The sequence below is a fragment of the Triticum aestivum genome, chromosome 5A, assembly GCF_018294505.1.
Source record: "Triticum aestivum cultivar Chinese Spring chromosome 5A, IWGSC CS RefSeq v2.1, whole genome shotgun sequence".
NCBI lineage: Eukaryota > Viridiplantae > Streptophyta > Magnoliopsida > Poales > Poaceae > Triticum > Triticum aestivum.
The window spans coordinates 571,611,974-571,627,895 of NC_057806.1; the positions used below are offsets into that span (position 1 = coordinate 571,611,974).

Here is a 15,922-nt window from a genome sequence, read left to right on the forward strand (position 1 = left end):
ATTGGCAGAGCCTCCGATTATGTCAGATTGTTCGGCGTCGGACAGTGCGGTTGGGTCTGGGCTAATATTGCCATGTTCCCCTTCCCATACTACGGATGGCTTGAACAACCTTTCCAGGAAGATGTTGGGGGGGACCGCATCGCGTTTTGCGCCGATGCGTGCCAGGACGTCTGCCGCCTGATTGTTTTCTCGGGCTATATGGTGAAATTCGAGCCCCTCAAACCGAGCTGACATTTTGAGGACGGCGTTGTGGTAAGCTGCCATTTTTGGATCCTTGGCATCGAAGTCTCCATTTATTTGGGATATCGCGAGGTTCGAATCCCCGCGCACCTCTAGGCGTTGAATGCCCATGGATACTGCCATCCGGAGACCATGTAAAAGGGCCTCATATTCGGCTGCATTGTTGGAGTCCGTGTACATAATCTGGAGTACATATTGAACTGTGTCTCCTGTGGGGGACGTCAAAACGACGCCGGCCCCTAGTCCGGCCAACATTTTGGAACCGTCGAAGTGCATGATCCAGTTTGAATATGTGCCGTACTCTTTAGGGAGTTCGGCCTCCGTCCATTCTGCGACGAAGTCGGCCAAAACTTGCGACTTGATAGCTCGCCGTGGCCTATAAGTTATGTCGAACGAGAGGAGCTCGATGGCCTATTTTGCAATCTGGCCCGTTGTGTCACGGTTGTTTATAATATCGTTGAGTGGTACTTCCGATGCTACTGTGATTGAACACTCTTGAAAGTAGTATCGTAGCTTCCGGGATGCCATGAATACCGCATATGCAATCTTTTGATAATGTGGGTACCGTGATTTGCATGGGGTGAGGACAGTGGACACATAGTAAACCGGCTTTTGAAGGGGGAATTTGTGTCCGTCCGTTTCCCGCTCGACGACGAGTACTGCGCTGACAACTTGATGGGTTGCTGCAATGTACAATAGCATTGGTTCGCCGATGTTTGGCGCGGCCAGGACGGGGTTTGTTGCCAATATGGCTTTTATTTCCTCGAGTCCGGTCGTGGCGGCATCCGTCCACTCGAAGTGTTCGGTGCGCCGAAGGAGGCGATAGAGGGGTAGCGCCTTTTCTCCCAACCGGGAGATAAAGTGACTTAGAGCCGCCACGCATCCGGTTAATTTTTGTATTTATTTGAGGTCCTTTGGGATATCCAATTGTGACAAAGCTCGGATCTTGGCTGGATTTGCTTCGATTCCTCTACCGGATATAATGAAGCCCAAGAGCTTTCCGGCTGGAACGCCGAAAACGCATTTCTCCGGATTTAGCTTGATGTCATATGCTCGGAGGTTGTCAAATGTAAGCCTCAAGTCGTCTACTAGAGATTCGACATGTCTTGTTTTTACGACCACATCATCCACGTATGCCTCTACTGTTTTGCCGATCTGGTTTGCCAGACATGTCTGAATCATGCGCTGATATGTTGCGCCGGCGTTTTTGAGCCCGAAAGGCATTGTGTTGAAGCAGAATGGGCCGTATGGGGCGATGAATGCCGTTGCGGTTTGGTCTGACTCGGTCATCTTGATTTGATGGTAACCAGAGTATGCGTCGAGGAAGCACAACGAATCGTGTCCTGCAGTGGCGTCGATAATTTGATCGATGCGGGGGAGGGGGAAGGGATCCTTTGGGCAAGCCGTGTTAAGGTCTTTGAAGTCAACGCACAGGCGCCAGGATTTGTCCTTCTTTGGTACCATCACCAAGTTTGCTAGCCAGTCCGGATGTTTTATGTCTCTGATGAATCCAGCCTCCAACAGTTTGGCTAGCTCCTCTCCCATTGCCTGTCTCTTGGGCTCAGAGAAACGCCGAAGGGCTTGTTTGACAGGTTTGAATCCTTTTAGGATATTTAAGCTGTGTTCGGCTAGCCTGCGTGGGATTCCTGGCATGTCTGAAGGGTGCCAGGCAAAAATGTCCCAGTTCTCCCGTAGGAATTCTCGCAGTGCGGCGTCTACATCGGGGTTTAATCGTGCCCCGATGGAAGCTGTTTTATTGGGGTCCGTTGGATGGACCTGGAATTTGACTATTTCATTCGCTGGTTTAAAGGAGGTGGACTTGGATCTTTTATCGAGTATCACATCGTCCCTGTTTATCATGGAGCGCAGCGTAGTCAGTTACTCAGTCGCTAGGGCTTCGGACAGTGCCTCAAGGGCCAATGCGGCTGTCTTGTTTTCGGCGCGGAGTGCTATGTCCGGATCACTAGTGAGAGTGACGATTCCGTTCGGCCCGGGCATCTTGAGCTTCATGTACCCATAATGGGGTATTGCTTGGAAGATTGTAAACGCTTCCCGCCCCAGCAGAGCGTGGTATCCGCTACTGAATGGGGCCACTTGGAATGTGACCTCTTCGGACCTATAATTATCCGGCATGCCGAACACCACATCTAGTGTGATTTTTCCTGCACAACGCGCTTCCCGACTGGGGATTATTCCTCTAAAGGTTGTGTTGCTTCGCTCAATGCGGTTCCAGTCTATTTCCATTTTTTGAAGGATTTCCTCATAAATGAGGTTTAATCCGCTGCCTCCGTCCATGAGTACCTTAGTGAGGCGAAAGCCGTCCACTATAGGACTGAGTATCAATGCGGCTGGTGCTCGAGCTGTTCGGATTTTAGGTTCATCACTGGCATTAAAAGTAATAGCCGTGTCATTCCATGGGTTTATTGTTGCTACTTGATAGACTTCGGCGAGGCTGCGGAGTGTTCTTTTTTGCATAGTATTTGATGCGAAAGTCTCGAAGACTGTTAAGACTGTACTGGAGTCCCTGAGGTGGTTTTCTGCGGCCTCTGGAATTAGGAGATCTTCGCACCTTTTGGCCACCTGCCAGAGTATCCAACATGCTCTAAGGCTATAAGTTGGTGTGACATCCTCTGTACTATGAATTTTACATGGTCCATTAAGCCATCCCTCCAGTACGGTTCCATGCCCTGTAGAGGGTTTTGGTTTTTTGGTTTTTAACCCGGGTGTCTGATAATGATGCACCCTTTTATTTCGGACGAGGTTTCTATTCAGGGCCGGATTGTCCCAAAATTTAGTTTTGGTTTTCCGGGCGCTTTTCATCGCACAGTACTTTTGTACTATGGACGCCAAGTCAGAGAAGCGTGTAATATCATGACGACCTTTGGCATTGAGGATTCCCTTGTCCGTGCAATTATTGCAAAAGATTGAGATTGCGTCTTCCTCGCGGCAGTCCTTTATCCTGTTCATAACCAGGAGGAACCTTGCTCAGTAATGATGTACTGTTTCTTCGGGCTTTTGCCTGATTTGGGATAGATCGCTTATGTTCGGATGGGTGGGTGGAATTAAATCCGAAACTTCACCCAATCTAAGACTCAAAGGCCAAGGAGTTTCCGAACTCTGAAGTTTGGATTCTTGGATGTTGTCCAGTGAATCTAGCCCGTTGCCTGATTCTAAGTTCAGGTCTTGAGTTACATCCTCCCCTCTGCGGGTATCCGGCTTGGAGGGATCGGAAATCCGGACGTAGCTAGTCCTTAAGATAGATGAAGAGTCGCCGCACTATGCCTCTACCACGGCAACGTGATGGGTGACTTGGGGAGAATTAATTTATCTTAGATCGGGTTTAAGCCCGACCTGGTCATAATCCGTAGTGACCCCCAAGGCGGCGATGCGATTCAAGAGCTCGTTTACGGAAGAGAGATCCATTGGATCTAACTGCTCGACGAGTTCCGAGCTGACGTGAAGATTGCTTTTGATGACCCGAGAGGTCACCGTCGGCGCAACGGCCGAACAGGCGGTCATGAGAAAACCGCCTAGCCGGAGAGTTTGGCCAACAGCCAAGGCTCCCTTAGTAACGGCGCTGTCTTTAAAGACGGGAAGAGGCATCCTTCCTGATTGCGACGGCACAGAGTGTTGGGTTTCGTAGTAATTTCAAAAAAAATCCTACGCTCACGCAAGATCATAGTGATGCATAGCAACGAGAGGAGGAGAGTGTGATCTACGTACCCTTGTAGATCGACAACGGAAGCATTTGGTTGATGTAGTCGTACGTCTCCATGGCCCGATCGATCAAGCACCGAAACTACGGCACCTCCGAGTTCTAGCACACGTTCAGCTCGATGACGATCCCCGGACTCCGGTCCAGCAAAGTGTCAGGGAAGAGTTCCGTCAGCACGACGGCGTGGTGACGATCTTGATGTACTACTGCAGCAGGGCTTCGCCTAAACACCGCTACAATATTATCGAGGACTATGGAGGAAGGGGGCACCGCACACAGCTAAGAATATGATCACGTGGATCAACTTGTGTTTCTCTGGGGTGCCCCTGCCTCCGTATATAAAGGCTCAAGGGAGGGGGGGGGTGCGGCCGGCCTAGGAGAGGCGCGCCAGGAGGAGTCCTACTCCCTCTGGGAGTAGGATTCCCCCCCCCCCAATCCTAGTTGGAATAGGATTCGCGGAGGGGGGAAAAGAGAGAGGGGGGCCGGCCCCCTCTCCTTGTCCTATTCGGACCAAGGGAGGGGAGGGGCGCGTGGCCCATCTTGGGCTGCCCCTTCTCTTTTCCACTAAGGCCCACTTAGGCCCATATAGCTCCCGGGGGGTTCCGGTAACCTCCCGGTACTCCGGTAAAATCCCGATTTCACCCGGAACACTTCTGATATCCAAACATAGGCTTCCAATATATCAATCTTTATGTCTCGACCATTTCGAGACTCCTCGTCATGTCCGTGATCACATCCGGGACTCCGAACAACCTTCGGTACATCAAAATGCATAAACTCATAATATAACTGTCATCGTACCCTTAAGCGTGCGGACCCTACGGGTTCGAGAACAATGTAGACATGACCGAGACACGTCTCCGGTCAATAACCAATAGCGGGACCTGGATGCCCATATTGGCTCCTACATATTCTGCGAAGATCTTTATCGGTCAGACCGCATAACAACATATGTTGTTCCCTTTGTCATCGGTATGTTACTTGCCCGAGATTTGATCGTCGGTATCCCATACCTAGTTCAATCTCGTTACCGCCAAGACTCTTTACTCGTTCTGTAATACATCATCCCGCAACTAACTCATTAGTTGCAATGCTTGCAAGGATTTAAGTGATGTGCATTACCGAGAGGGCCCAGAGATACCTCTCCGACAATCGGAGTGACAAATCCTAATCTCGAAATACGCCAACCCAACATGTACCTTTGGAGACACCTGTAGAGCTCCTTTATAATCACCCAGTTACGTTGTGACGTTTGGTAGCACACAAAGTGTTCCTCTGACAAACGGGAGTTGCATAATCTCATAGTCATAGGAACATGTATAAGTTATGAAGAAAGCAATAGCAACATACTAAACGATCGGGTGCTAAGCTAATGAAATGGGTCATGTCAATCAGATCATTCAACTAATGATGTGATCTTGTTAATCAAATGACAACTCTTTGTCCATGGTTAGGAAACATAACCATCTTTGATTAACAAGCTAGTCTAGTAGAGGCATACTAGTGACACTCTGTTTGTCTAGTTATTCACACATGTATTATGTTTCCGGTTAATACAATTCTAGCATGAATAATAAACTTTTATCATGATATAAGGAAATAAATAATAACTTTATTATTGCCTCTAGGGCATATTTCCTTCACAGAGGAACTCTCAATGAAAGCACCAATGTCGGTGTCAAAACCGGCGGATCTCGGGTAGGGGGTCCCGAACTGTGCGCCTAGGCCGGATGGTAACAGGAGGCAAGAAACACGATGTTTTACCCAGGTTCGGGCCCTCTTGATGGAGGTAAAACCCTACGTCCTGCTTGATTAATATTGATGATATGGGTAGTATAAGAGTAGATCTACCACGAGATCAAGGAGGCTAAACCCTAGAAGCTAGCCTATGGTATGATTGTTGTATGATGAAGTTGTCCTACGGACTAAAACCCTCCGGTTTATATAGACACCGGAGAGGGTTAGGGTTACACAAAGTCGGTTATAGTGGTAGGAGATCTAAATATCCGCATCGCCAAGTTTGCTTTCCACGCCAAGGAAAGTCCCATCCGGACACGGGACGAAGTCTTCAATCTTGTATCTTCATAGTCCTGGAGTCCGGCTGAAGGTATAGTCCGGCTACCCGGACACCCCCTAATCCAGGACTCCCTCAGCTGTGTTGTGGATCCAGTGACAGTAGTAGATTGGGATTCTTCCTTGTACCACCCATCGCATCGCCAATCTTCCCCCTCCTCTGTAGGCCTCAACAATGTCAGGGGAAAGGCGGTGTTGTGGATCCGGTGACAGTAGTAGATTGGGATTCTTCCTTGTAATTAGGGTTGCTAAGTCGCGGGCGCATTGACCATGGCTATGGTGGCGGCGACACTCCATGTCCTGGTCCGGGCTAGCAAGGCAGGGGCGATGTCCCCGAGCCAGAATAATGTCATTCTCGCCTTATCTTCGCACCAGTGGTGCGTTTAGCACCCTCGAAGGGCACGTGAAGGTGTGTCTCAAACCTAGATCCAAACATATACACATTCTCACAAGTTGATAATATTTCAAACATATAAAGGACCAAAAGAAATTAACGTAATTCTTAGATGAAACAGACGTTGCAAGCATGTCTTTGGTTTGATCATTGTAAACGTCGAGCATGTTGACCAAAATGTTGTATGTGACACTCTCTCTCCCCTCTCCTCTGCAACATGGCTGCCGGATGCTTTCCGTGCCAACTCATTTGCTCTTTAGTTTCATGTCTAGATGTACAAGCAATAATGCAATACATTTATCAAGATAAATATTAAGTTGAGTAAATGCATCGTTGTTTAATGGAAGGATGGATGTAAATGCATTGACCTTCCCCGATAATATATCTTGTATTCGGAATGTTGGCGGCACTAGCTTAGCCATTTAAAAACATTATCTATCTAAATTATCTTTAAAATACAAATAATCCATCAATAAATCAGAATGTGCCAACCAACAGTATATATAGAGACAACATTGATAACGAGTTATGAGCTTCGATCTACAAAGATTGCATGGAGATAGAGTTGATGGAGATGGTTTTATGGCACCAATTATGTCCACAAGTGTTCATAGTATATGATGAATTTAGCATCTCTATTTCCACATTTCTGTCAACCTTTTCCTTTCTCACTCTATTTTTGGAGACATATTTTATGATGGAAGGTGGAGTGTCGATTTCCGCTTCAGCAGCACTTGATTGCGCTTGTAGAGTGTGCATGATAAGACATAGATCACTAGTGGTGGAGCTTCATATGTTAGAGATACGACACACAATCGAACACGATGAAGAACGAAAACAAGCAAGGGATACGGGATTTTAATGTGGAAACCCCCTTTAACACGAACGAGAAAAAACCAAGGACGCCAGCCAGACAAACTTCACTGTATCAGAGGAGGTTTAAAACGTCAGGAATTTACAGCCGATCAATTATCCTATGCAGTGGCTTACAAAACCCACCCCCCTCCCCCCCCACCCCCACCCAAGCGTCCCTGTCGGGGGCAGCCCACATGGGTTAACTTTAGCCCAAGCCTACCAGCGCACCGCTCGCTCTTCAAAAGCTAGCCTTTTCTCTTTATACTTGATGTCTTCCAAGAGGCAAAAGTTATATCGGATGCCAGGGGCAGAGGCCAACGGTTAAGACTGGGTAGGCCACGGACGAGGAACCGTTGCGCACAAAGGAAGAAGGAAGAGAGGAAGAAGATGTACACTGGTCTGTCTCTAGCCGTTGGAAGAAGATCCAGCGGTCCCCAAAAAAAGGACCTACGCAAAAGATATTTTCAAAGATAACGGGCGCTTGAGTAGAACACATATTTTCCACGTTATCACCCACGCTGTCGCTAACGCAATAATACTAGACGTACATGTGATTGATACAAAACTTTACAGGTTGAGAACGTGGCCTCATCTAATTGGCCCCCTGATTTTCATGGATGGGCCCACCCTTCTAATTAAATCTCTGCCAATCACAGCCCATCAGCCCTATAAACTCCCTGTAACTTCGTGTACGTGTAGCATTGCTCTCGCTAACGTGTACCACTACTATTCATGCATATGCATGCGTAGATGGAGGAGTCATGCCCTTCGAGAGAGTGCGAAGCCCTACGTGCCGCCGCCGACGAGCCCGAGTGGCTTTGTATATTGGCGGGATGACCACTCCACGCACTTGTACTGGTGTCAGTGTGCTTCTCGAAGTCGAACACCTGGACCATTCTGAGACCTATAAATAGCCACCTGCAGTCGCACTTGGCTGCATCGCAACCCGCAGCAGTTCAACACTTACACAGCCATACACATCACCTGTAGATCGACCGGTGTCTTACGCGACGATGGAGTACCAGGGGCAGACCGGCCACGCCACCGACAAGGTGGAGGAGTACGGCCAGCCCGTGGCCGACCACGGCGGCGCCACCGGCGGGCCCACGGGGACGCACGGCGCCGCCGCCGCCGCGGGTGCCGGGCAGCTCCAGCCGACCAGGGACGACCACAAGACCGACGGCGTCCTGCGCCGCTCCGGCAGCTCCAGCTCCAGCTCGGTGAGCCCAAGGACAGATCTGCCTGCCGCTGTATAGATGGACTCACTCGATCGGTCATCTTAACTCGTTGTGCTTCTTGTTGTGTTTAAAATGTAGTCTGAGGACGACGGCGCTGGCGGGAGGAGGAAGAAAGGGATGAAGGAGAAGATCAAGGAGAAGCTCCCCGGCAGAGCCCACAAGGACGCCACCGGGCAGCAGCACACGCCGGCAGCCGGCGAGTACGCCGGCACCGGCACCGGCACGCACGGCGCGGAGGCCACCGGCGAGAAGAAGGGTGTCATGGAGAAGATCAAGGAGAAGCTTCCCGGCGGACAGCACTAGGGTAAGCTAGGCAGCTAGCGATCGACCTGTGCTGTGTCTGCGTTCGGTCGAAGCTCGGTAGCATGCGTACTTCTGCATGCGTTCCTACGGATAAATAATGAGCGCCGTTCGAGGTGCCGGAGTATATATGTTGTGTGTGTGACGTATTTGTGGACCCTGTGTACGTGTATTTGTATCTCCATCGTAATAAAGCGCTTGTTTGTATTTGTGTTTTGGTCCTATAGCTGAGCTCGCCCTTTAGCAATGTGGTTTATTTGATGGCAAAGAAGAATTCATATAAAAGGTGAGATAGTTCAGATGCCTCAACAAGCAGCTATGACGATCTGGGTGCTAGCAACAATTTTCTTACAAGTAAACACTCCAAATCAGCCTACTCGCAAGCGGGATCATGTATGGAAGAAGGCTGCAGTGGGAGCTGTTAAATTAAATGTTGATGCTTCTTTTCATGCGGATAGGTTCACGGGATCTTGTGATGTCATTGCCCGTGACGATCACGGTAAGTTCCTAGGTGCAGCGACTCACCTATTACCGCATATGGCGAGTATATAAGTAGCAGAACTAATCGCTATTTGATGTAGCAGAACTAATCGCTATTTGATGTGGTTTAAATCTTGGAGCAAATCTGGGGTGCACAAATTTGGCAGTCGAGTCTGACTGTTTGCACTTGAGCCCATCTCTGATCCAAACACATATGGGAATAAGCGTACCAATCATAGCCGAGTGTTCGGCACTGGAGTTTGCTAGTATCATTTTTGATCACTGTAGTAGAGAGGCCAATTCGGCCGCGGATGATTTAGCAAAATATTGTATTAGTTCTGGCAAGTTTGAAGCATGGGAAACTGTCATTTCTAACTTTATTCTTCACCATTATGTAAACGATCTAGCTATCATTTGATGAATAAAGTTTATGATGCTAAAAAAGTTCAAAGCAATAAACGTATATTGTTTTTCTCTCCTCCTCTCTGGCGGCTGGAACCTAGCCGCCGCTAGGAGAGGCCATCTTTCAGCGCCGTCCTTCGGCAGCTCCCCTCTTCGGCGACCTCGGTCATCGGTGATGAGGGGGTCGCCGGATCCAAGCGCGTTGATCAATTTTACTCTCTTCTACGGTAGGTTTTTAGGTTGTTCATCGCCTTGGCTTCAACGGCGACGATAAGGGCGCTGAATAAAGATTCTTCGAATTCTTCCCTGACGAGGCCATCGGTCCTATGGATGGGATGGATTTAGAAACTAGTCTTTTCAACTAAGGATGGCGGCAGCGGCATCCTCGTGGTGGAACTATGTTCTCGGGCTCTGCTGTTACGACGGCGTTTGCTCCAACGTGAGCGTGGAGCTTGGGAGGTAGTCCAGGAGCGAATGCAGATTGTGATCTGCATCAACGACATCTGGAAGACGGAACATGTGTTGGATTGATGGTTCATGGATGGCAAGTATGGTTTCCTCCTTCGACGTCTTAGTCGTGGTGGGACGCCAGATCTGGAGTTCGATGGCGTGTTCGGGGTGTTGTCCCGGTCTGATTCGCTCAACGACAATAGTTTGTTTTTGGTGAGCCACCTTGAAGGTCTGTAAAGCTGCACATCAGCGATGGAGCCGCGTCGAGCTCGGGTGAGAAGGTGATCCGTTATTTTTTTCTTCGGTGACTACTGTGGTGGTGCCGGAGGCAGGTGACGATCGTTAGTGTCAAGCTCAAAGATATTATGCTGTCTTTTCAGTTTTGTCATATTGGTTCTTACGTAATTTGTACTTTATTCTTTATAATATGAGTGAGACACATATTATTATGAAAAAAAGTCCTGATCGATGCAACGACTAATGTAAACTTCAATCGGTCGAATGCAGTTTTGGTCCGTTGGTAAAGTTTCAACTGATTTATTGTAATTTTTGCATGAGAACACAAGGTTCAAATTTTTGTTTTTAGTTGACAATTTTTTTTCTTTTTGATCAAATATCTATCTTCACTCATGGCGGTACAACGGAATCAGAAATAATAAAAGTTACATCCAGATTTTTAGATCACCTAGCAATGACTACAAACACTGAAGCGAGACGAAGGTCCGCAACCGTCATCGCCCCTTCTTCGCCGGAGCCGCGAGCAAAAGTTGTTGTATTAGACAATCGGGAAGTCAGTTGAAAAGCCGTGGTGCTATGGAAAAACAACCGTCGCCGATGAAGAGTAGCGTAGATCGGAAGATCCAAGCTGAAAACACACGATCGAAGACGTACGACAACCAAATCCGCCGAAGACACACCTTCATACGCCCATCATGATGCTAGACACACCACCGAAACGAGGGCTACGCGAGGAAAATTATACATTTTCAAGGAACCGCCGATGTCTCGTTTTTATGAGCTGGACACAAACCGTAACAAGACTTCAAGAAACACTTAAAAATGTAACTCTCCCACTGGCAAGCGCCGGATCCAGCGCGCCCCTAAGCCCCCAGAGACGAGTGGGCCAGCGACAGCGCCGGAGGGCGGCAGAGGAACCCTCATAGGTAGAAGACGGCTGTGTAAGAGATCATGTCTTCTAAGCAACAAATTTTCGTAGCATACCTAACTTATTAAGGAAATAATTATTTTCATGTGACATCTAAATGTAAATATTGGAATTGAATTGACTAAGCAACTAAATCAAATTCAGTATCAGTTGAACAAAAGAGTTCCGGATTGGGTGGCTACGGTGTCGTATGGGTAGTGTACTCCTTGGATGCGTCATATCATTTTCCGACTTTGTTCTGTTCGTAATATGTGTTGCTTGTTTAACTGTTCAGCCAGAGCATCTACTCTTTAAATCACCCTCAAACGCCTTCCGATACCCCTAAAAGTCTGGAATTTTGGTGGCGAGTTATTAAAGGATTTGTACCAACTAGATGAGTCTTGTGTGCAAGACGTGTGGAGCATATTGGGTTCTATGGAACTTGTGGTCAGGAAGAAAGTATATAGCATGCATTGATTGATTGCATTTGGGCGAAACTTTTCGGGCAAGAGGTGAAACTTATCACATGAGTCAAAATACCAAACCTACGTCCAAACTTTTGGGCGATGGTTATGCTTGACGAAATGGCAGTGAAACAAGCTGATGCTTGTGTCGTCTTATGTGGCGTTTGGGCAGTCTGGACTGAGAGCAATGCGCGCGTTCATGGGGAGACGACTAGAACCATTCAACAATCTGTGAAATGGACTATAGACATAGCAACGGACCTATCATAGGCCGGTAAACATCAAATACTCAGACCAATGAAACATATGCAGAGTTGGCAGCCACTTAAAGATCCGTTCATAAAGATTAATGTTGATGCCTCTTTCCTGGAGAAGACTCATCGGGGAGGTACTAGTCTAGGAGTACGGAACCATGAGGGCACTCTGATTTATGCTCAAGCTCTATGGTTTGAGTCTGAATTATCAGTAATGGTAGGAGCTTGAGCTACCGTGATCATACCATTACTGAGAATGAAAGAGCCACCGTGCTAAAGGATGACCGGCAAGTGATGGAAACACAAGTGGGAGAAGTTGAGGGCCTTCCGTGACGTCACGGGTACAAAAATGTTTTTCACATGGATGTGCATTTTTCTGTCAAGGAGAACAAGAAAGAGGAAAGGCACAAGCTCATGTTGGATGCGCAAAAGCAATGAATTGAGACTAGAAGAGGACGGACAAGAAGTTGCAAATTGTGAGAGAAAGAGAGAAGATCGAGTTGGGGAGGAAAGAGGCGTTGATAAGATGGGAGCTCGAAAAGGTCAAGACATTTGAAGAGATTGAGCATGAGAAGGAGAGGTTGTCAATCGCACGAGGCGCGGAGGATGCCAAGATAATGTTGACAGACGGAAACCTCTTGGATGAACATGCAAAAAAGTGGCTTGTGAAAATGAAGAAGGAGATCAACGAACGTAAGACGTACAAGGCGGCGAGGACGACTATGGCAGTAGTGGAAGAGGAGGCAAAGATGCATGCGGAGTAGGATACAAGGATGGCCATGGAGCAGATGATATGGATGACGTCCGACGAATGATCCGACCAGTAGGTGATCCGTCATGCTTGGACTTTGATTTCATGTTGGTATGATTGTTGAACTATGATTTGTTTTGTTTTGTCATATTTGTTTCAAACTATTGAATGTGATGAATTTATAACCTATGATCAACATGCATGAATTTAATGATCCACATTTATAAGGGGTCAACATGCTCGTGGATGTGTAGGAGCCGGATTTGTCAAGTCCAGCTGTAGATGCTCCCAACATTCTTATATCGTTTAGTCATTTTATGTGCTTGTGACTTTCTTATTTCTTAATTCAAAGTTGGACTCATGTCTTGATCCTTCATTCTAAAATTCTTCGTACACGAATCAATCTGTGGTTGGATGGTTAGGAGGACAGTGGTATTCTTAGTCCATCAGGATTTAAGTCCTAATGCTCGCATTATTTTTGGATTTATTTCAGAATTTTCAGCGATGTGCTTTCAGTGAAAAGAGACATTCCCGTCGACGACGAATCTTTCGAAGGTGCTCATACAGATAGGAAATGCATATTTATGTTCATAAAGTTGAGTGTATGCACGTGTATATATATATGAACGCTTGCGTCGTACACTATATTCCTTTGAAAAAAAAACTCTACGCCTGTCGATCGAGGAGTAAGACAATTTCCACGTAGCACGCACGCTGTACCTAGCTAACATCTGTTCATCCATGAACGCGTCGATGGACTAGTCAGGTAGTCATGCCCTTCGAGAATGTCCGAAGACGTACGTGGCGCCGCAGACGACTCCGCGTGGCATGCAGCCGCACCTTTTACTCTCGCCGGCTTTGTTTATTGGCCGAAGGATAGCCGCTCCACTATACATGCACGCACACGTCCTTCCACCTGCTTGAACACCTACGACCATTATAAACAGACCATCCGGACAGCTTTGCACTTATCTCCATCGCAGTTCGCAACAGTTCAACACACTTACACAACCACACGTATCACCTCTAGATCGATCACATTTCGTAGTCCGTACCACGTCCGACGATATGGAGTACCAGGGGCAGCACGGCCACGCCACCGACAAGGTGGAGGAGTACGGCCAGCCCGTGGCCGGGCACGGCGGCGCCACCGGCGGCCCCACGGGGACGCACGGAGCTGCCGGAGCCGGAGGCGCGCAGCTCCAGGCGACGCGGGACGAGCACAAGACCGACGGCGTTCTGCGCCGCTCCGGCAGCTCCAGCTCCAGCAGCTCGGTAAGCTCCCGGGCAGATCTAGCGCTGCATATACCGTGTATTCCATCATCTTAACTTGTTGTGCTTGTGTACGTACGTAGTCTGAGGACGACGGCGTGGGCGGGAGGAGGAAGAAGGGGATGAAGGAGAAGATCAAGGAGAAGCTCCCCGGCGGAGCCCACAAGGACGCCACCGCCGGGCAGCAGCACACGGCGGTGGCGGGCGAGTACGCGGGCACGCACGGCACCGAGGCCACCGGCGAGAAGAAGGGCGTCATGGACAAGATCAAGGAGAAGCTTCCCGGCGGACAACACTGAGCCAGCTATGCATGCGTGTCTCTATGTTCCGTCAAAGCTCGGCTAGCATTTGCAGCCATGCTTTACTACGGATAATAAATAATAAGTACAATGGACTCCGATGTACGTTGTGTGTACGACCGCGTCCGTGTGACGCATTTGTGTATTCGTATACGGTATGATGTGTGTACATACATCGTAATAGAAAAACGTTTGTGTATGTTGTGTTTTTGTGGTAAGCTATGTACGTATTGGAGTATAAAGTACTTTGACACTGGCACGAACGACTAACTCATCATCAGGCTAGGCAAGATTATACCGACAGTGCGCCAGGCGCAGGCAGCTCGGCGACGACTCGCGCGCAGCTGCATCGAGTGTTGCAGATAAACAAAAGTTCAGTTTCGTCAGTGTTAGGTGTCGGGTTTCAGTTACGACAGTCTCGACGGCACTGTTTTGTTTTCTTCAGTTCCGTCAGGAAAATAGTACTGTAGTGTTTTCTTTTCTTCAGTTTCGTCAGGAAAATACTCCCTCGTTTGAAAATATTTGTCTTTGAAATGGATAAAATGGATATATCTATAAATAAAACAAGTCTAAATACAACCATTTCTAGAACAAGTATTTCCGAACGGAGGAGGTAGTATTGTAGTGTTTATTTTCTTCAGTTTCGTCAAGGAAAATAACCGGGCTGCTACAACGCCGGGCGCCTGTGCAGGCGCTAGGATTTATTTCCAGCCCATTTAGCAGTTGCACTGCTAAATCCTGGTGTCGGAAGTGGCATCGCTGCCAAAGTATGCGTCGAGTGCTTGGGCGTTTTTCTTCCCGCAATAAGCGCACAGGCTGTTCGCTTTAGTCCAGGTTATTAGCGTCTACCTTTGGAAGCTTGTAGGATCAAGAAGTAGATGTGTTTAGAGAGGGATGATTAGACACTTCATTCTAAAGTTGCAATTTTAAAATTTTTTAGATTTAAGTGGAGTTTAGGCACAATTTTAACACACACAATACATATCAAGCAGGCATGCAAGGAGTATATGAGCAGCGGAATGTAAAACATGCAACTTGCAAGAATGTAAAGAGAAGGGTTTGGAGAATTCAAACGCAATTGAAGACACGGATGTTTTTCCCGTGGTTCGGATAGGTGGTGTTATCCTACATCCACGTTGATGGAGACTTCAACCCACGAAGGGTAACGGTTGCGCGAGTCCACACAGGGCTCCACCCAAGGGTAACGGTTGCGTGAGTCCACACAGGGCTCCACCCACGAAGGGTCCAGAAAGAAGCAACCACCCACAAAGGGTCCACGAAAAAGCAACCTTGTCTATCCCACCATGGTCATCGCCCACACAGGACTTGCCTCACTAGCGGTAGATCTTCACAAAGTAGGCGATCTCCTTGCCCTTACAAACTCCTTGGTTCAACTCCACAATCTTGTCGGAGGCTCCCAAGTGACACCTAGCCAATCTAGGAGACACCACTCTCCAAGAAGTAACAAATGGTGTGTAGGTAATGAACTCCTTGCTCTTGTGCTTCAACTGATAGTCTCCCCAACACTCAACTCTCTCTCATAGGATTTGGATTTGGTGGAAAGAAGATTTGAGTGGAAAGCAACTTGGAA

At 48.0% G+C, this 15,922-nt stretch overlaps 1 protein-coding gene across 1 annotated transcript; it reads left to right on the forward strand.

Moving 5' to 3' along the window:
* Positions 1-8,199: 8,199 nt before the first annotated feature.
* On the forward strand, positions 8,200-14,594 carry LOC123101573 (cold shock protein CS66-like). Its single transcript, XM_044522958.1, has 5 exons — positions 8,200-8,497; positions 8,594-8,816; positions 9,274-9,314; positions 13,691-14,035; positions 14,116-14,594. Exons 1-5 carry the CDS (start codon positions 8,291-8,293, stop codon positions 14,329-14,331), a joined length of 1,032 nt encoding a protein of 343 aa, XP_044378893.1. The 5' UTR covers positions 8,200-8,290; the 3' UTR covers positions 14,332-14,594.
* Positions 14,595-15,922: the final 1,328 nt, after the last annotated feature.